Source organism: Clytia hemisphaerica, unplaced genomic scaffold, assembly GCF_902728285.1.
Source record: "Clytia hemisphaerica strain Z4C2 unplaced genomic scaffold, Clytia hemisphaerica genome assembly, whole genome shotgun sequence".
Taxonomy (NCBI): domain Eukaryota; kingdom Metazoa; phylum Cnidaria; class Hydrozoa; order Leptothecata; family Clytiidae; genus Clytia; species Clytia hemisphaerica.
In genome coordinates this window covers 1,131,523-1,152,515 of record NW_027104154.1, presented here as the reverse complement: position 1 = coordinate 1,152,515, position 20,993 = coordinate 1,131,523, and the positions used below count along the sequence as shown (strand labels likewise).

At 35.2% G+C, this 20,993-nt stretch overlaps 1 protein-coding gene across 1 annotated transcript in view; it reads right to left on the bottom strand.

The window, feature by feature from the left end:
* Positions 1 to 3,600: 3,600 nt before the first annotated feature.
* Positions 3,601 to 20,993, bottom strand: part of LOC136814077 (dynein axonemal heavy chain 8-like) — a gene marked incomplete at its 3' end in the record, with an annotated part of 34,908 nt that continues 17,515 nt past the window's right edge. Inside the window, exons 17-39 of the mRNA XM_067070576.1 lie at positions 20,776 to 20,924; positions 20,002 to 20,203; positions 19,105 to 19,244; positions 18,439 to 18,630; positions 18,061 to 18,168; positions 16,425 to 16,511; positions 15,589 to 15,653; positions 15,256 to 15,325; positions 14,322 to 14,461; positions 13,712 to 13,792; positions 13,150 to 13,219; positions 12,538 to 12,652; positions 11,494 to 11,592; positions 9,464 to 9,708; positions 8,926 to 9,000; positions 8,359 to 8,529; positions 7,556 to 7,714; positions 7,163 to 7,270; positions 6,439 to 6,605; positions 5,586 to 5,772; positions 4,949 to 5,056; positions 4,105 to 4,244; positions 3,601 to 3,732 (exon numbers count right to left, since the gene is read on the bottom strand). Coding sequence (XP_066926677.1) covers positions 3,601 to 3,732; positions 4,105 to 4,244; positions 4,949 to 5,056; positions 5,586 to 5,772; positions 6,439 to 6,605; positions 7,163 to 7,270; positions 7,556 to 7,714; positions 8,359 to 8,529; positions 8,926 to 9,000; positions 9,464 to 9,708; positions 11,494 to 11,592; positions 12,538 to 12,652; positions 13,150 to 13,219; positions 13,712 to 13,792; positions 14,322 to 14,461; positions 15,256 to 15,325; positions 15,589 to 15,653; positions 16,425 to 16,511; positions 18,061 to 18,168; positions 18,439 to 18,630; positions 19,105 to 19,244; positions 20,002 to 20,203; positions 20,776 to 20,924 — 3,010 coding nt within the window. The remainder of the gene's footprint in view (positions 3,733 to 4,104; positions 4,245 to 4,948; positions 5,057 to 5,585; positions 5,773 to 6,438; positions 6,606 to 7,162; positions 7,271 to 7,555; positions 7,715 to 8,358; positions 8,530 to 8,925; positions 9,001 to 9,463; positions 9,709 to 11,493; positions 11,593 to 12,537; positions 12,653 to 13,149; positions 13,220 to 13,711; positions 13,793 to 14,321; positions 14,462 to 15,255; positions 15,326 to 15,588; positions 15,654 to 16,424; positions 16,512 to 18,060; positions 18,169 to 18,438; positions 18,631 to 19,104; positions 19,245 to 20,001; positions 20,204 to 20,775; positions 20,925 to 20,993) is intronic.

The following is a 20,993-nucleotide window of genomic DNA, read 5'->3' as shown; positions in this document are numbered from 1 at the left end:
TANATTTAACTAAACTACATTATCTGTTAATCGGCCCGAACGTCAATGATTGTTATTTTTAGCATTTTTGAAGTATTTCCGTGTAATTTTCTAAGGAATAGATTATTCTAGAGGCTTAAAATGTGTTTAGAATGTTTTTAAATCTTTGATCTCAAAGACATAATACCATGGTTCTCAACGAATAAAAAACGCGTGTTTTTAATCAATTAGTGTCAGAAGGTAAAAACTAGAGATATTTAAACTGGTGTTTTCTAGATATGTAAGAATGGGTCAACCAGCGGGGGGGGGTAATTGATTCACCAGGGAATATAATTAAAATGATTATTTTTCCATTGTAATAAGGGAAGGTGTGGCTTAAAAAAGATTGATCTACGTTTTTTGAAATAGGTTATAGTCAATTTGTTGAGATATATGTACAAAAGCTATGCTTGAAATTGAACAATGCTCATATTACTTGAAATATATTTCTATAAGATCAATCAAGTTTTTGCTGAGGCTCAGCTCTTCTTTTTTTAGAGCAAGCCTGAAATCTTTCTCATCATGTTTTTATTTCCAGGTCCAAATTCGTTTACTACTTTGAATTACTCCAATTAGTCTATTCGCTTTAAAAGAGAGTATTATTCCTTGTTCGGCTTGAAATCGTGAGGCTTCAAAATACCTCTTACCAAAAATGTTAAAAGTAACGTCACTTTAGTTATGAGCTATTTTGAATGCTGAAAATAGCTACGCTCCACCGCAGAGCTATTCAGAGTTTTGTGGAAAAAAGTATGAGACACAGAATGTTGTGCCTAACCATACAGCATAACAAACCGAACTTCGCGTTATCATTTCAGTTAGTGAAGAAGAGTTTCGTACTGTAGAAGGTGCCAAAATCATTTTATAAAATTATTTGGCTTTTAGAGACAGCATGGTGCAAAATCAAAAAATTTGAATTTATTAATTATTTTCTAACTGATTTAAGATAATGAAATAAATCTTTCACATCATTTGGAAGTAATTTTTGCGAGTTTCTAGAAAATATATAGTTTTGGTTATGAGGCCCCCCCCAGCGGCACCCCTAATCACGCCATCACGCAAAAAAATTTTCTCCATCACGCATCACGAAAATCGCTAAAATTTGTCATCACGCAAAAAATAGCGAAAAATAGCCCAAATCACGCATCACGCCTCAAATTTTTGCCCTATCACGCATCACGCCAAAATCTTGATCACGCCATCACGCCAAAAAAAATCTCTAATCACGCCATCACGCAAGAAAAAAGTCCCAATCACGCCATCACGCAAACCGCTGGGGGGCCTCGGTTATTGAAAAAGAAATCCTTCAAAAGTTACGCTTTTGAAAAAATCTTCTCTTCATTGGTGACAATTATCCTTCATTTTGGAAGGCCCAATTCGCCATTGGTTGATTCTCCTTGAATAGTTCCAAGAAATATAGTTTAGATGTAGAAGAGGGTGCATTTATTTTTTGATAAAATATTGAAAATTTATTCAGGACGTTTCAGTGTCATCTGACCACCATCGTCAGTTATAAACAATGAACATTTCCTTTCGATGTTTTTAACTAAAATTCTTTGAAATAACCGAATAATTATTCGCAATTTATCAAATTCTCTGAGAATTATTATCTTAATTGAAAGAAAATTATTAACAATTAAAAATGAGCCACATAGCCTAATTAAAAACCTTTTCTGACACTTATTTGCTATAATGTGTGATTAAAATGTCAATCACGCTATGGATATATTTGAAGAAGAAAATGGGAAAAGGATGAGGACATAGAAGTTGATCATGTCTAATTTCACCGAAACTTTCGAAGAAGACAAACCATTAAACGTTAATACATTTGTGTACCTCAAAGTAATGGTAACCCTTGAAATCGTGGCTTTGGCCCTGCACGCTCTATTACAATGGGTTATATTCAAACTTCGTGTAACGGAAAATCAATATCATCTGGTTCGAATACTGTCAATATTTGATTCGATACACGCCATCTTGGCTATTTGCCAAGTATCTTACTTTATTGAATCGACTGTCAATGACACGCTACCTAACCAGACAGTAATGGTTTTGTTGACAATGTCTGTATACATTTTTCATGCCTCACCAATGCTTATCACTGTCTTGATAATCACCGACCGATGGATAGCTGTCAAATACCCTTTACGATATCAAGAACTCGTCTCCAAACTTAGAATCAACATTGCTGTATCTATTTCAGGCACTTTTTGTGCAGTCTCTTTTGTCTGTTTGTTTTTTATTGGTGATGTCAGAAGTGTAACAAAGTATAAAATGTTTTTCACGAATCAATGGACAGTATTCTTTCTTGTTACTTTGAGAACAGTCACCTGCGTTATTATACTTGTACTGGGGAAATTAACAATGCGTTTGCGTGATGAAAGCGAAGCAAATAGACCATATGTAGGAAACCTTCACGGTGTAGAAGCAGAAAGGTTGGATGTAATTATCAAGTTGAAAAGAAGTGTCAAAGACGTTATGAAACTAAATATCTGGACTTGCGTCTTTCTGATACCTATGATTTTATTCACATTGACTCTTCTCATGACAGGCGTGTCAGAGTTAGGCATCAAACTGAATGCCGTTTTTGGGTTGATAAATGCTCTTTCGAATCCTATTGTGTATTTAACATGTTTTTCTAAAATACGACATTATTGGTATCGTAAATGTTATCGAAGAGGGACGATTCATACTGAAAGATGTTGATGACCAACCAAGTACATTCTCTGTAAACATTTTGATACACACAGGTTTTGGACTTGTTTTTCGCTTTGATTCTGTGTTATTTGCACGAAAAAAAATCAAGTGAATAAGCTCTGATTGGTTGAAAACTGCGTTTATTATCATATTTCCCAATTAGAGAGTTTGTTTACTTTATATTTTTTTCTTGCCGCTTACATGGATTCAAAACATAGAACTAATACGAAGCCCGTGTATTTGAAAATTCATTACCGTTACGATAAACGTTGGATACAATCTGCTCAAGAGAACTACATAATTCTTTTTGAATTTTAAATAATTTAGTATAAAAATGTAATAATTTGTTACCGAAAAGAATTCAGCCTTGAACCTAAAACCTATTCTCACGTTAGTGGATATCGACTTCTAACACAAAGCTTTTTTTAGGATTGCAGCTAGCTTTGTAAGACCGCTAAGTTGATGAAGCTTGTTCGAAATTTATTGGGAGTCTCCTCTTTCTTCAAGGTGCCTCTGAATTAGTATGCTGGTAATATAGTTTGACATTCGACCTCTCCTTTTCCAAAAATGTTGAATGGCAGTGGAAATCGTGGGACGATCATCGTCTAATCTAAGCATTGCTATTGGAGGAGAGGGGAAACCTTTTCATCCGTTTTTATTCAAAGGTGGTAAGAAGCTAGGTCAGGGCAGCAGATTAAAAGTAACGTGTGCAACGCTAAACTTTTACTCAAACTGCTAAATGACAGAATATGACCAAATTTTTAACCAGCTCTTTGACGAGCAGTAAAGAAATTAAATATAAAATCAATTTCTGGTAAATTTTTGATTTGTAAAGTATGTAAGAACTGGGCATTAACATATACTCATCCCCAAAAAGTAAATCCCTACCTCATGGTGTCATCAAAGTGAGACCAAAAAGAAGACGTGGGTAGGGTGTTCTTGATTTCTTCTTTCAAGTATGGAGCATAATTGTTAGGGATACAACTGACATGTGATTTGGCAACAATTACTGGATATTTTCTATGAATGAAGAAGATATAGAGATACAGTTACGGCCCACGGATTGGACTACATTAAGGCCCGTTCCTTGTAGTCGTTTTAGTGGTGTTTTATGGCCCAAGCAGAAACACGGTTGTTTTATAGACTTTAATTGAGCCAGAAATATCCAAAGGCCAACATAATAAGCAATAAGTCTCATAACTCGAACATGTACCAGAGGATTGAAATTTGTTCGAGTTATGGAATATTCGTGTAAGGGTTAGTTAAGTTGCCTAAAGGGATTAGATATCTATTTCGAGTTATAGAGAATCTATCAACTATATATTGTTTGAATAATATATACCAGCTTTTAAAACTTACGCCAAACAACATTGAAAGAAAGTGGGTACTTACTCCTGTAAATATGAAATGAAATTTTCGTTTGGCATCGTCAAGAAAATAACGTGAAGATTCTTCATGACACATTTAGTAAAGAATTTCATGGGTGCGGTTACGTATTCTGAAAAAGCACGTTTAATCTTCGGTCTTAACGCCTAAAATGAAGTGAAATAAAAACAGAACAGAAATAATATAGGTGGGCGGTGGTTTTTAACGTGGCAGGAAGTGAATAATTGACCTTTTATAAATACTTTTTTTCCCACTCATCAACCTTAGTGCTCCGAGAAACCTGGGTTTGAGTTTTCTCAATTCCATTTTGTAAAGTTATTGTAACATTGACGCGCGATAAATAAGACAGTTTATTGGGCAGCATAAAGTATCAAGGATCGGATTAGACTCGACGCCAGGCTCCTTGCAATGTATCAAGTCTGTAGGTCTCTCTTTAAGATCTGAAATGTAGATAATTCGACCAACATCGTTCCCTCTGCGTATTATCGGCTTTTTTATGCTTGCTGATAGCACCAGATAATACCCTTGCTATGCCTACTTTGGATGCAAAAGATTACGTAATTCAAAAGCAAAACGTCAGATTTCATTTGTTCTTTGATTTGAGAAACCATTGCATTGCCGCTCATTTCCGCGAAGTCAGATTTTCTTATGTGGATATTGTTTTGAGAGGGGAAACTCGCATCTAGCCTATAGTAGACTTTTAGTGGGGTGCTCGCTAACTCGCATCATTCAATATCAAGGTATTCTCTGGCGTACGCTAGTAACGTAAATAGAGCCTGGAATACACGGAGACGAGGTTGTAATTAGCTAACAATTAAAATACAGCAATGCTTTCAAAGTGTAAACATACCACAAGCAGACCATGGATTTCGGTTTCACTGAATAAGGGTACATATTCACCAAGCAGCATGATACTATGTAAAGCGCCCAAACAATCGAGGTCTTTCAAGTTGGAAGTCTAAAGATGAAACGTTGTATAAATTGTTGAATAAAATGTTGTACATCATGCTTATTTTATCAGAATAGTTGTTTTTTTTTTGGGTGAGAGTGAAATATTTTCAGGAATTGTTCAAAAATGAGGATGAGATATTTTTCACACATCTTTAATTTCTTCCATCCCATTTCTTGCCAATCTGCAATACCATCTTCATATTTCTTATTAGGGAGATATGAAAGTTTTAAGTAAATTAAAGAATAAGACTTTCAGAAAAAAAGATTCTATGCAAAATATTTCAGTTACAAATGAAGAAAAAGTTGACAATTTAAACTCAATTTCCACTTACACACCCCTAAAGATCCCGAGGTCCCAAGATATGAGTGCTTGCATTTCCTTTGCAATTTCCGCTTATAGACCCCTAAAAGTCCCGAGATCCAAAGATCCCGCTTTAGCAAGTTTTCTTCTTAACCTAAATATTTACCAGTTATCTATACCTATCATCAAGATTATATCTGCTATCAAGAATTAATCTTAATTAAAGCACAATTACCTGGATGCAAAGACTGACGTTCCGATTGTCACACCCAGCGATTCGTACAGCAACACGAAGACATTTAATAAAACTAGCTTTATTGGTGCAATCAACATCAAAGAACTGATGGCTCAACATGAAGGTTGACAGTTTGACGATACAAAGCATTTGATTGGGTGCTGAGGTAACAGTGATCAAATTACCCCTGTGGTGGTAAAAAAGCAAACATTAATGTAAAATTTTGACCATATGACAGCTTCAGTAAGAACAAGATAAAACTTAATCCGAAAATTGATTTTGTCTTGGATCAATGCGGAGTCAGATCACAAACAACAAAATTTTCATTTTTGAAAAAACTAATATTTCGCTTCACAACAACAGCATCGTCAGAATGATGGTGTAAAATTTCCAACGATATTCTGACGCTTACGCGTGTTTTTGTGCTCAGAAATGTGGCTTTTTTACGAATTGCATTTATGGCATTCAAAATAGTATTTAGTTTCGCTTAAAAAATGCATAGAAAAATACAATACGAATATTATCAATAAAAATTCATTTTCCATACAACGAGGTAAGAAATGTTATTAACTTTATAGGTTATCATTCGAAGGTCCACTAGCCTTATCTAGCCCTTACTCACAAGGCTAATTAATACACACGGCTTAGACAATATATAGCGTTTTCAGTGCTTTAAAGATTTTTTTAAACTTACGGTTTTTAAGTTTGCATTGGAATACTAGTTATTCGGTCACAACTTATCATAATTATCCTAGTGAATGAGTAAAACTAGCTTAGATTTCTAGGCTAAAGGTCAACCTGTTGGGCCACTGAGAGTATACAACAGCAGAAAAAAAACTAACTAATTGTTTACCTGTTTTCTTGTGATAATATGCGATGACATTTGATAAATTGTTCTTTATGGAAAGAATGCCATACAATATCCATAGTTTCACCAGTCTCGTTACTAAACGCGTTCTCATAGGCTTCTATGCATTTGTCAAGGTCGTCAATGGATGTTAGTAGTTGGTGAACATGTTTCTGTGTATGGAAAAAACTCAAGAGTTCTAACAAAGCATCTTGTCAAAAAGTGAATACAGCCATTGATCGGACGTGTGCATTTAACTACAGTTAACGCTCTCTTATTTGATTTTCAAGGGGAATTGAATTCTCGTCGAATAAGGGAGAATTCTCTAATCGTATCGAAGAGAGCGTTGTTTGTGAAAGTTTCTTGTTAACGGTGACTTTTCATATTATCGAAGGAATAACGGAGTGTATCGAATAATATAACGTCGAATTAGAGAGCGTCGATTGTAGTTGAATACGCTCGCCCAATCAATGGAGCAACCAAAGCCTCGATGATCTTGATTATGCTTTATAGAATCTGATTTGTTAGTTTTTTAAGACTTCCAGAACCAAACGTACCTTTCACCTTCTAAAACATTTTACAATTTATGAAGATAAAGATGAAGCGAAGGGCCAGCCTAACAACTCAATCGGTATAAATTCATAATCATAGCGATCAACCCAATGATCAAAATGACTTTTAAAGCCAACAGTAAAATTAGAAAGCATCTAATTCATATCGATGACCTTACCTTTTTGTTAGATTTACTATTAGCAGGTCGATGCATTCTCAAATGAGAATCACTCAGGAAAGTGGTGAAAATCTGTTTCTCGAATTCAACTTTGTTTTCTCTCATGAGCTAAAAAGTTGAAATGAAAAATGATTTGTCTTTTTTTTTTAAATCTGGAAAAAATATCCTCTAATCTGAAAGAAAGAAGGCTATAGGCACTGGCTCTAAATGACTGCTGGGTATCATCCGACTTTTGAAAATTGGAAATCTTTTGGGGAATTTAGAACTTTTTCCCAAAAAAATAACCTTTTTAGGGGCAAAAATTGAAGAAATAAAACTGAAGTAAGATTAATTTGTTATTATCAAAATTAAAAACTTGTAACAAATGTTGAACGAAAGACAATTGTCAATTACCTGATGAAGCTGACTGTCGAAAGTTCTTTCAAACAACGCAATATCGTTCGGGTTGAGAATACGATCCAAAAAAGTCCTTTGTGTCTCATAATACCAGAAATTAAGGAGATAAGCGCCTTGTTCGTCGACCCGTTCTTCCTCAGGACATCGTCTTAACATCTAAGGAAGATAACCATGAAGATTAGGGAGTGGTCAGAAAGTATCTACAAGGGGAGAGTGCATGATATTTCAAAAAATCAAAAAAAAATTTCACATCCCCACCCCTAATCCGGAAAGGGTTAAAAAAAATTCGCACCCACCCCATCTTTTCTAAAAGTTTTTCCTTCTACACTCTAACTGACTGATTGATGAGGTGAGGGTTGTACTTACTTATACTTACTTTTGGATAAGGGATTAGATAAGACTTGTCACATATAAATCGGGTTTAATTACAGTAAATTTCCACATTGTGAGTGATCTTATAAGCCTCAATATCAAAATGTTGTGCACTCATGTGGGTGGGACTACATTATTATATAGAAGAAAAAGCAAATGGCTTGATTTCAAACGTGCAGAGGCAAAGGAGAATTTAGTGACGAAGGAGGCGCAACCGGTTTGCGCTGACAGGAGAAAATTTTCATTTTGGACTCCTGATATGCCTCAAACATTAGACAAAAATGGGTGCTGGGTATGCACGGACGGTACAGGTAAGAGTCGTTTTTTTCACCTTTAAAAGTCTCAAATATCAGAAAAATCTAAATTAGTGTAAATTTGCTCTGGAGCGGACTCTCATATTGTAAGATAGAGAGATAAAGTTATTGTACCTGGAAGATGTGCTTTAGATCACCAATATTGAATTTATAATGATTGAATTTGGATAATGCATGGTGTTGTAGGTTCATTGTGACTGCGGAAACGATTTTAGTTGACAACTCTACGATAAGTGAGTGTAAGTGTTGCGGTAAACTCATACCTTGCTCGTAACTCATGTTTGCCTAAAATGAAAATAGAGATCATTCTGGCGAAGTCTGGAAAATTAATATTGTAGCAAGTTGGAAACCCACTTTCAAGCCTCAATTTTAAACTATTCTAGTTATAAGACAACATATAGTGTTGTACTCTTGCCTCTATGCTGTTATGTTGGACTATATGTGGTAATCGTGTGGAAATTATACGAAAATGATAGTCGCGCTGGATATGTCATAAACATCGATGCAGTCTTGGTGGGTTTGAAAATCAATCTTAATCGTGATATTCATGACGTATACGGAAGCACTCAAAATAGCCCGGACGTCACTAGTTTTATTGTTTGAATTCAAAATTAGTGGCAGACAGCGGGTCTTTTTTGGGTATAAAACATTACATCGTGACTATCACAAATATGTTCTTACCTCCAATATAACAGACGCCATACTGAAAATTTCCTTTTCGTTTGGTTGCGGAAGGTAAAACACACCAAATCGACCCTGTGGTGGAGATTAAATATTATCAGTGAATAAGATGCACAAATGAAGCGATATGATTGCTCACTTACAAATATTTGTATGTAGTATGGCCAATCAAAATACACGTATAATAGTTAAGACTCATTATTTTCAAAAGCCTTCAAAAGTTTAAGTAGTGCGGATTGGTTTAGTCTTGCATCAGTACTTTAATCGGATTGATTTTCGCAAGATAAAAATATGCGTTTTTGCGTTTTCGGCTTAAAATAACCTTGTAAATTTATTATTTTTGACAAATATTAGCGTTTTCAGAACCACTTTTCAACTAATTTTTTCACGAATTCGTGAAATGAAACATAAGCGATATGAAAAAAATAAATTTTGGAAAAATGTTTGGCTCGCAAATTAAATCTCACAAAAAATCAACAATGGTGAATAACACCCATAGCACAGACGAAATTCAAAACTGCTTTTAAAATGAAATTACCAATAAACGCTGAAGACCACTCTTCGAATCCAATGTCGTTGGATTTAAGGACGTCAACAGGTTCATTCCTTCGATATATTTCGGTTTGAAATGTTTTGATTGTAACGTATAAATCATTTGTTGGTCGACTAATTGACGTAGAAGTTGATTGGACGATTGGACGTCGCAGATGTCGTGTTTTGGTAAATGGATGTCGTCGATGAAGATGCGAAGTGTTTTCTTCTTTTTCGCACCGTAAACGAATCCTATGGTTGGTGAAAAAAGTGTGATGGACTATACTTCAAATGAGCTTAGTTGTAAATTGCAAATTGCAATTGTAGAGCGATAAACTCGGTTTATATTCATTCACCATCTACAAGTTCTCTGCCAATTAGTAGTGTGAAGGTTTCGATCACATACTAGCACCAAAATGGACTGTGTTCGAATCCCAGACACTTCCAGGCAGGGTGTTAGAAAAACACGGTGATAAAATCTCTACTGTCACTGGTATATTTCAGTTTAAAGTAAAAAGTGCAGAATTTCTCATAGCTTCTCATAGCATTGAATCTGAGCAATGACCCTGCAATTTTTATCTATTTTTGCATTTTGAATAATGTAAAAAGGTCTTTTAAAACAACATAAAGCCATAAGCCATAACGCCTGCCTTGCTATAACAGGCTGTTTTCGTGGAACGTCTCAAGAAAAACTATATTCAGAACTTGGTCTTGAAAGTCTTGCTGACAGGCGATTTGCTAGAAGAAAGACATTCTTCTATGGAATTATTAAAAATTTAGCCCCTTCGTATTTACGTAACTACCTGCCAGTAAGACTTACAGCACCAGGTGGCCTTAGAACAAGAAATCCTATTTATCCTCTTAATATACGAACTGAGCGTTTCCGTAACACTTTATTTCCGTACTGCATATCTCAGTGGAATGTTCTGGGAGGTAATATACGAGATCTACCTTCAATTAAAACTTTCAAAAAAGCAATCTATGAATTTTTGAGACCCAAGCAATCTCATGTTTTTGATGTTCCTGACATTCAAGGAGTGATCTTTCTTAATCGACTTCGGGTCGGTTTCAGCCATCTCAATGAGCATAAATTTAGACATGGCTTCCGCGACACTTTATACCCTTTCTGTGGTTTCCGAACTAACTCTGTTGAAAACACTCAACACTTTCTTCTGCACTGCTCTATATATTCCCATGCAAGACAATCTTTGTTCGACAAACTTCAGACCCTAGGCATTATTTTTCATCCGCCACTTAACCCTCCTTTTTTCTGTCGGCTTTTATTATATGGGGATGAAAGTTTGACTTCGAATCTAAATAAATCTATTCTTTGTTCTGTTGTTGAATTTCTTAACGAAACTGGAAGGTTTAGCGGTGCTTTATTTTAGGCTTTTACCTATCAACTGTAGCTTCCTTCTCCAAGATTTTTTCTTCTTTTTTTTTCTTTATTTACTTATTTATTTATTTTTTACATAGTCTAGTACCTCTGGCGATATAACGTTAGTTCCTAGCGGGGGGAGGGACTATATTTTATGTTTAAGTAATGTTTTGTAATATATGTTCGTAGTGTACACGTGTCTTTGTTTCAATAAAGAAAAAAAAAAAAAAAAACATAAAGCCAATCATCGCACAATATTTATACACCCCTGTCTCAGTGCCCCGGTAGAACTTTTTCCCTCGGTGGGGATGATAATTTCTATCAAAATGCCGATGGGGATAGAAAATCTATTGTTTCCAGCTCGAAAATTCCAGTGGGAATGGCTTTGGAGCGCAATTTTTTACATTCAGTTTTCAATGGGGATAAAATCATAGAGCAATTTCGCAGTGGGTTTGAAATTGTAGGATATTTTTTCCACCGGGGACAATTTTTTGGCCAATTTTTCCACCGGGATGGGGGTCCACCGGGTCTGTGACACAGGGGTGTATTTATATTTTCAGGACATTATTGTAAACTGTGCAAACTTTTATAGAACATTAGGTCCTACTGTATCCTTGTTACCGACTAAAACTAAAATGATAACATATTCTCTGAGTTACCTTGTCGATGATAGAGATTACCAGCGATGAAATTTTGAAGGAAAGAAGCATCGGTTGAATTTGAAAATGCTATGTTTAACGTCACCCTGTTCTTTGATTCTGAAATGGAAAGAAGAAGACAATTATTTGATTGTTCAAAAACAGTTTTCATGATGTTGAAGAGTGTATTATTGACTAAGTTGTTTGATTCGATACGGTCCATTATTCAATAATATTGAAAGTCACCGTCAGTAAGAAACTCTAATAAACGACGCTCTAATTATTCGATACACTTCCTTATTCGATGAAAATTCAATTACATTGAAAATCGAATTGAAGAGCTTATGTAGTTTTTGCTTAAAAAAAAGAGATAGTTTGAGCTGTTGTTGAAGAAAATTTTCAATTCAGATTTATCTACCTAGCTGATTTTTGCACCAGAAAATGGGAAGGGGCTCGAGTTTACCAGAGCCGAATGGCGTCAAATGTCTACAATTATCACAGATACTGACATTTGGAGACATTTGGAGCCATTCGAACCTTGTTAGTGTGGTCGTGTTACAAAAATGCAGGCTGTTTGTAGGAAAAAACCTAACTCGAGATATTTCATGCGCAAGTTCCACCTTTAAATAAAGTGTTCCACTTTTCACATTTTAGTCTAAAATTGACGATAAATAGCATCTTCTGCGTGAATTATCTTGAGTTAGGTAATGAAATCGGCTATACCCGTTTAAAAGTCTTCTATATAGTTTTTCGAGAGCTTTCGAATGGTATACTTGATAATGTCTGGAAATGAGTTTGAAATTTTCAAAAAAATTCGCCCTTAGGGTTTTACCTGGGGGAAAAAGAAATGTCCCAAAAAAGGGATGTTCCACCAGTAGGATTTTTTCCTGAGGCATAAGCATCCTATAGAGAAGGTCTGGAGAAAGTTTCAGCTAGATCTTATTTTTCCCGTAAATTATGCTAAACGACCCCACTATGTAAGCTAGAATCCAGTCCCCTTTGGAATCGTCAGGGCTGATAGAAAACGATTTTCAAACACGTGACAAAAATAAGAAAGATATTTACCAGTATTTTTGAGAAGGTCTTGAATAATTTTGGTTTTTCCACATCCAGTGGGGCCTGCCAGGAGGATATTATTTCCCATCTCCATATATTGACTGATCAAGAATTTTGTGCGATGCTATAAAGAATGTGGCAAAAATACTTAAAAAGTGGTGAAAATAAGAACAGTCTAAGATAATTTTCAGGCCAAAAACCAAAAAGTTAAGAATTGTAAAAAAGATTTTCTGAATTCAATTCTATTGTTTACTTTAACCCCATTCATACTAGGCTTTTAGGGTGGGGGCTTTTCCTGTACCACCCCTTAACTTTTGATCTAGTTGGTCTTTGTGAATGAAATTTGGCACACAAGATCCTTGTCACATAAGGTAACTTTTAACAAAAATATCTTTGATGACGTCACTCATCACGCCCAAAGTGAGCAAACACCGAGCATTTCCTTTGTTCTTATAAATAGCTATTATATTCTAACAAAAGCTTTAGAAAAACGTTCCCTGAGTTTAAAATGCTTATTTTGTCCTAAATATTCAATAAATTACGGTTTGAATGATATATTTGACAAATATGGTTAAGGTTGTAAAAAGTTACTTTTAGTTCATTTTAGCAGCATATACTTACGGAGGAGACAGTTTCCACAAAGATTTGTCCAAAAGAATCAATACTTTCGTCCAAGCTTGCTTCTGATAATCTAGTATTAGAATTAAGAATTAAAAATTTGAGTTAAATGATGCTAATTCGAACTCGAATTGGAAGTCTAATGTTCGGATTACAAAGAAATTTAATTTAAACTTTCAAATTAGAGACAATATTTTACTAGGTGACTGAGAAATTTAGATCGAAATATAGAAATATTCGTATGATAAAAGATGGAGTCCACCGTATGATAAACGGGAGTCCACCGGGACACGCCAAAACCCTTAATTAAAAATCGCATTGCTATTTTTCGCGATACAGTGTTTGTCCGATATGTCGTTCATCAGGTAGCGTGTAACTACTTTAAACAAGATCATGAAATCAATGTATCAGAACTGTTTTTTGTTCTCCGTTTATTGAAGAAAATAAATCACGAGCGCTGTGGGAAAACAGTGTGAGAAGTTATGGAGCCATTATCGAATGATATTGGACGGAACATACCTAACCCTCTCAATAATTAGGGTGGCATATAATAAAATGGTCTTACCGAGTGGCCCACGAATCCCATTCACCCGATTCGTCAACGAAATAATCGAAAACAGAAATCTCTCGATCATCATCGGGCAATCTGAAAAAAAACAGACGATAAAGGTTTGGTGAAATACCAGTAGAAACACGACGGAGACAAGTTGGCAATGACGAATGGTATACTTTAAATAAACACGTTGTTTTATAAGAATGGGTAAAAACTTTTAAAAATTAAGAACAATCACAGCTTCAGATTTTAGAAATGGAGAAGAAAGGCTGATTTCAATCCCCTTTTGAATCATTAAAGTAAACTTATTAAGAGCATTTTAAGAACATTAGTCTGAAAATTACGAGAAAAGAAAATCGAACCCGAGCTAGAATCTATTGGCCCTCATAAAAAACCTGCATTCTAGGAGCAGGGTATAAATAACACACAAGAACATATATCGGTATTGTTACTGCAAAGCAGTAGATTATAGTGAGATAAGTGTTGATAAGTAACTATCTATTTATCTGCCAACAGCTCATTTTCCTGTTTTTTCAACCCAATCATATACCCAGAACAAAGAAATTTACGCGCCGGCACAATAAATGATTACAGTAGATATACAGAAACACTAAATACATACGCATTGGACAATGACAAAAGAAGTGCATTGAATTGATGTCTCTCTTGATCATGGATCAATAAACTTCCAAAAGTCCATATCAAAGAGAAAAGATACAATCTCTCAATGTGGAGCTCTCCTGCTAACGATTCTTGGTGATCCTGTATGCAGTAAAGAAGAAAGGATTGATCAAAACTTCATGGATCTAACAGCTGATTGATTTCAAGTGACGTATTAAGTAATTTCACGTCACTTAGCTCTAGTTTAGACGGTCCACTTTTCGCCCTGCCTATTCTAATTCTTTGAGTAGGCGAAAAGTGGGCGCAAACTTGGTGTTAAAATCTTTGCTTCGAAAAGATTGAAAGAAGACTTTGCATTGACGTCGAAAGAGGGCTATGCATTGACTTTAGACAACCAGCGTTTTGCCGACTTTAATTCACAATTAGAATAGGCAGGGCTTACAACCAATCAGCTGTCAGGAAACACAATTTGTGGTTATTCGTATCAATATTAATGATTTCTACCCTGTGATTGGACGTTGAACGAATATTGCATGTAAGTACTGTATTTTTCATCTTTAAATGGATGATCACAAGCGAGATATTTGGCCTGTAGTAACCTTTTGTGGTCCTGAGTAAAACCTCTAAGTGTTTTTGTCTAAATATTTTCAAAAGTCAAAATATTAAAATTTCAATTTTTAAAAAATGGGTTTTTTTCACGGTTGTTACGTTGAAATTATATTGTTCTTTTACTAAAAGTCAGTACTAAAAAATCCTAAAAGTTTGGATATAGACTTTGGAAAATAAATAGCCAAAAATATTTCGAACTTTTGCCCAGGACAATAAAACAAATCCACGTGCCAAATATAGCATACCAACTAATTTTTCATTCAAAGTAAAGGAAAAAAATAAATCGAGCATCCCAAAAATTGACAATACTACGAAACTAAACTTACTCTCAATAAACTGGATAACATGCTGAGACACGAAGAAAACAATGAACCTTCTGATAAAGTAACACAGCATCTGAAAATAAACAAGAATTTAAAGTAAAATATAAACTGTAAAAGACCGAAAGTAGTTTTTAGTGTTCAAACTTTTTTATACCACGTGATCCAGTAGTGTAGACAAAAAGGGCGCGAAATTTGTGTCAGAGAACAGATTTTTTGACTTTATTACTATAAAAATCAAACACAAATTTTGCACCCCTTTTGTCTATGCTACTGTGATCTTGACATAACTTCAGATGGCAATGAAAGTTTGAAGTGAATCAACGAAAGAAAACTAACCTAGCCTCATCTTGTACAAATTGTAGACATCGGTCAACGCTTTTATGGAAAGAACGTTGAAGTACCTGAAAAACAAACGATAATAAATTCATTGATAAATATTCTATGTTTTATGTGGATAGTCAAATAAAATATGGCTTTAATAGTCTTTCAACTGTTTTCACGGGGTCCACGGCCCACCAGATCGACTATCTATGAATTGAACAGAATATCAGAGGGAGCAAGGAATAGAACTGGGAACTCTTTGTTTGTGGCTCTGACGCCTTAGACACGTGACCATCATTCCATAAATTGATAAAAAAATATTTTGATCTCATATTAAAGACAAATAAAATGCAGATAAACATCGATTGGTGAAATAACAAATTCTGTAGAGAACGCGTTCCGGTAATAACAAGCAAGTCGATGTATCCTTTGTTTGCGACAGAGACGGTTAGTACTTCCTTTGTTTAGATCCTGATGGACTGAGAACGACGGCTTATCAGTGCTTGATTAATTTTGTTGGGGAAAATGCCGTATTGTTTAAAATCCTTTCAGTCCATAACGTAGACACGTGAGCTTACTACTTTATCAATTATTACTTGTCCCGGGGGGGGGCACTGAGCTTCACGGCCGACGGGGACGGTAATGGTTGGTAAATTTGAGACCCTGTCAGAAAGAAAAGTAGAAAAATTTTACTATTTTCACCCTGACAAGTGGCCAAAATGATTAACAGTCGACCCTGTCAGATAAACATCGTGAAAATTAGTAAATTTAAGACCCTGTCAAATATCTTCAGAGCCTAAAAAGGGACCCTGACCAGCGGTACGTCCCCGTCGATTTTGTGTTTAACTTACATGGAAATAAGTTTGATCTTGTTTAGCTAACCATGCATTCGCAAGAGGCCTCCAACCAAGTGCTGAGTTATCCATGTATACGATACTCTAGAATGAAATCAAAATGATGAAAATTAATGATTCAGCTACCAAGCACTGAATGGAGGATACTCTATCATCTGAAATTCGGTGGTCAAAGCGAGGTTTTTCGTCTGAGACGAAATTGGATTGTACCATGGAGGTAATAAAGATATAGATGGAGAGAAAACGTCTCGGTAATGATCTAAATGGTCGTTGAAATCTTTTATAAATCTATTCAAAGCGGCTTTTCTTTGATGTACCATCATTGGAAGCAAAAAACACCAATTTATAACTTTATAAAGAACAGAAAGAGACTGTTTGGTTGATTTTGAAAAACTTAATTTTGCCGAAAATCCTTGTTAAAATGCAATTCGAAATAGTTTCAACTGATGCAAGACTAAAAGAGTATATTAATTTCATAAGGACACATTTTTGGGCTGGCATTTTGTTAACATTGAGAATTGCATCACATTATCAATGAAAGTTTCTTATCTTAAAATCTTCACGTCTAAGTGGGCAGCGGTTTTCATACTTTGACAAAATGATCGATACAAGGTTCCTAATCGTAACACGTAATTCTTTTTTAAATCTATCGATGGCTTTATTGGCAGCTTCCCCTTTTGGGAAGAAGTTTGGAGTATTGTGCTTATTATGTGAAGTTTTTTGCAATTTTTCATGACATGACATTTTTATTCCAATAAACTTGTTAAAAATGTAATGTCTTTTCATTCATCTTTTTTAAATATTCCCACGAGTATACCCAACATTAATCATCTTATTCCCAAAGCAACCAAACAGCTATTTGATTCCGATGATAAATCAGAATAGAACAAAAGGCATTGACTCTCCATCTATTTTTATTACCTCCATGATTGTACACAGAAAATTAGCGTATTTTTTTGAAATCTTGTTGAATTATGCAGAATTTCGAGACGAAAAAGCCTCATACTTTGCTGAGACGGAGTAGCTAATAACTCGGTAAACTGTTACTTTATTTACATACCAAGTGACCCACGAAAAAAGTTTAAGGATTTATAATGGCTGATACTTTGTCCGTTTGTGAACTTTTTTACAATTTTTTTTTCACATTTAGATTTCTTTACTTTACACACAGTTTAACCATCAAACTTCTGAATCCCAGTGAGAGCTGATTTCTAGCCTCAATCTTTTGGCTTTTCCTGTTCAGTCTTGCCCTTTTAGCCGTAAAAGTGGAATAATCAAAGGCCGGAGGCGGTTTCTTTCATAGTGGTACGCTAATCTCCTTTTGCCTTGGCTCATTACTTTGTCTACCATTTACTTTCGGTTTTTTTAACTAGATTACTCAGGTGTTTCTCTTTTTTTTTCCCGAATGTCTTTTATTTGGAATTAAATAGTTGAGACATGAAAAATGACTATATTGTAATCTGTTTTCAATGAATAATCTAAAATTTACTGGAGATGTAGGCGTTAATAATGTGCGCGCGCTCTTTCGCGAGCGTGATGCGTGATGGAAGGCGGTCGTTTCAGTGTGGTTTACATCCACACTGTGACCTAGTTTTTAAATGAACAAGCAAAGAATGAATCGATTAACTCGTACCATATTTGCAAAGACAGTTGGAGATATGTGATCTAACGTGTGTGTTTCGTAAACAAAAGTCACATTCTTGTTCAGATGGTGTTGCTTCATGTCAGGTTGCATGTAAACCTGTGGAAATAAATAATAGTTTTAACTTAAACCGTCCGCAATTGTAAGAGATAGAAAGACTGTTAAATGCAGAGGATAGACAACTGGTTGAATTTACAAGTGTAAAACATACCAGTCAGGAGAATCTGAATTTGAACCCTTTATAAATCGCGTACTTTACCCAGTGGTCAAAAAAATGCTTTTGTTATGTTTGAAGGCGAGAAAGCCTCCTTTTGTACCTTGCTGAAGAAGAAATAAGTCTAAGACGAAAGAACTATGCACAATGTATACCTTTCTCTGTTCGAAGAGACCATTCAAAGCAGAGCACCATCCATCATGTAAGGGTCCATCCAGTGTAATCCACGTTGATTGTTTATGTTGCAACAAACTTTGATTGGCTTTCTTCAACGCCACTGTAAACACGCCATTCACCCAATCACCCGCCTCGTTTATACAACCAAATATTTGCTCTAAGCTAGATACCTATAAATTCAGGACATTTTATGTTTTAATGTTACTTACTACACGTTTCTTACCCCCATTTGATAAACGATTGGTTCAGAGGAAACGGTGCAGATTGAGAATATAGTCTGGAAGTCATTAAACCTCTCCTAAATCAAAATATCCAATGAAGTAAAGTGGAAGTATTGAAATCGCCATTCTCACTCTAACTACCGGGTGTGCCACAAATAAGTTACCCTCTTTGAATTTATATCGTTTCGTTTTTAAGATTGTTTCGGAATAATTCAGAAGAAAGCCTAACTTAAAATTTGGTGTATTACTTTTTAATTCTACTTCATTGGTTCAAAAGTTATGTTCAAAAATAAAAAATATCAATCTTAAAAAATAAAATCGTCCTTCATTTTAAGACATTTAACTTTTTAGAGCTCAGCAATGCGAACTCTTACATTCACTCTTGAATGTAAAGGATCAAAAAATTTCATAAGAAAACTTTACCGCTAGAACGTTAATGTGTTCTTGATGATAAGTTATGTGGTTTTCTTTATCCGTTTCTTCGGCTAAAATACCTAACGATTGGATGAGTATTTGAACCAAAGTTGATTTCCCTGTTTTGCTTTGTCCGCATATCACGATCCCTGAAATGCATCAAAATCGATACAAGAATGGGCCATTCCACTTTTCATCTATACAGTGGGTCAGATAAACTTTTCCAAGGGGGGGGGGTAATCCATGAAGAATTTCCAGGGAAGGGTGTTTAAGAGTTTTTTTTTTGCAAAGCGTAAAAGACTGATGTTCGTTCGTCCACACTGACTTAAAGGTGCGAAGAAGAATTCTTCAAAGGTTTTTTCTGCAATTTTTTTCATTTTCCAGGGGGAAAACATACACATTTTAAAGAATTTTTTTGCTTGAAAGGGTTCGTCTTCGTCTTAAATGTATATTAAATGAAACACCCCCAATTGAACATCAAAAAGTCTATTTAAAAAACAGTGATGGGTTCACACATTCCTAAAAGTCAAGCCTGGTCAAGCCTCAATTTACAGAATATAGGGAAATGTCTAAGATCTTCTTAAATGAATAAAATCTCAGTTGGCAGAGGTGCGGAATCGCTCATTTTTTTCGAACAGATAGCCGAAATTTGACGGAAATTCACAAGTTCCTCGTCAGACGGAAAACTAGGCTTTATTAGTCCCAAAAATCGACATTTAGTACAAAAATTGTTCGGAAGGAAAGTAATAGTCCAAATTTTCGGAATTTTTGACAGAATTCTTGAATTTTTGGTGGCGGACTTTCTGTTTTTGTTTGACGGTTTGACGGAAATCGGGGAAAATATTGACGAAACCCCTCCATATAATTGCCTGCTAAAAAAGATGCGAGATTTACGTGATTACAAACCTTGATTGATTTGTGATACTTGATACAACTGCATGATTTTATCTTCGAATAATTTATGATGAGATAACCCGTTTTCACCGATAGTCTTTTTTACAATCTCTAAAAGTGACATTTCTTCAGAGAGAACGTATGATGGAAAAAGTGCCGAGTCAGCATGGTCACCGAACACACCTCGAACAATTTCTTTAAATAACATCGAATCCTGAAAAGTTAAAAATGATTAAGTAAAGTTTATTGGAAGCGGCAGATTAGATTACAGTTCACTTCTCTCCATAATTCGAACCTCTATTATTCGATTCTTTCTGTAATTCGAACTAAATCATTGGCCCCCTTCAGTAGAAAGTAGTGTAAGCCGCTCTCAATAATTCAAATCTTTCTTTTATTCGAAGAAAAGTCTTGGTTCCTTTAAGATCGAAATAGAGAGAGACAGCTGTAAATGGGATCTGCACATGAAAAGAGATGATGTGAGGTCTTTGGTAAAAATTTGAAAAGAGTCAGGAGAAAAGTTGTTGCTTACTTTAGCATGGCTTATTTTCAGCTTCTCATATTTGCAAACACTCTTTATAACAGGGTAAACCACTGAGAGGAGTTATAGCAAAATAAGTAGTTAATCCCCCAAGTCAAGTCATTATAAACTATTGTAAAAATCAAGAAGAGTTTGAATTAAAGTCGATTATTTTCGAGGCCACAAAGTTTGACCTATTTTCATGGGCAACATGAGCTAAGGCATTGATGTAACACCAAGACTGTTCAAAGAGCTAATAAAATATTTACACTGTCAGAAAGCGAAGCATTGACGATGGTCAAGACGGATTTACAAATGGTGTTCAATTCAAATTTCGTAATTTCCGCTGACACAGCATTTTGTACTGCGGGCGTTGTTATGGGCGTTTGGGAGCCACCACCACCACGTACACCACCATCTAAAATACAATGTAATCTTGTGATTAAATGAAACGAAGAGTGCGGGAGGGGGCAGTCAGGCAAATCGA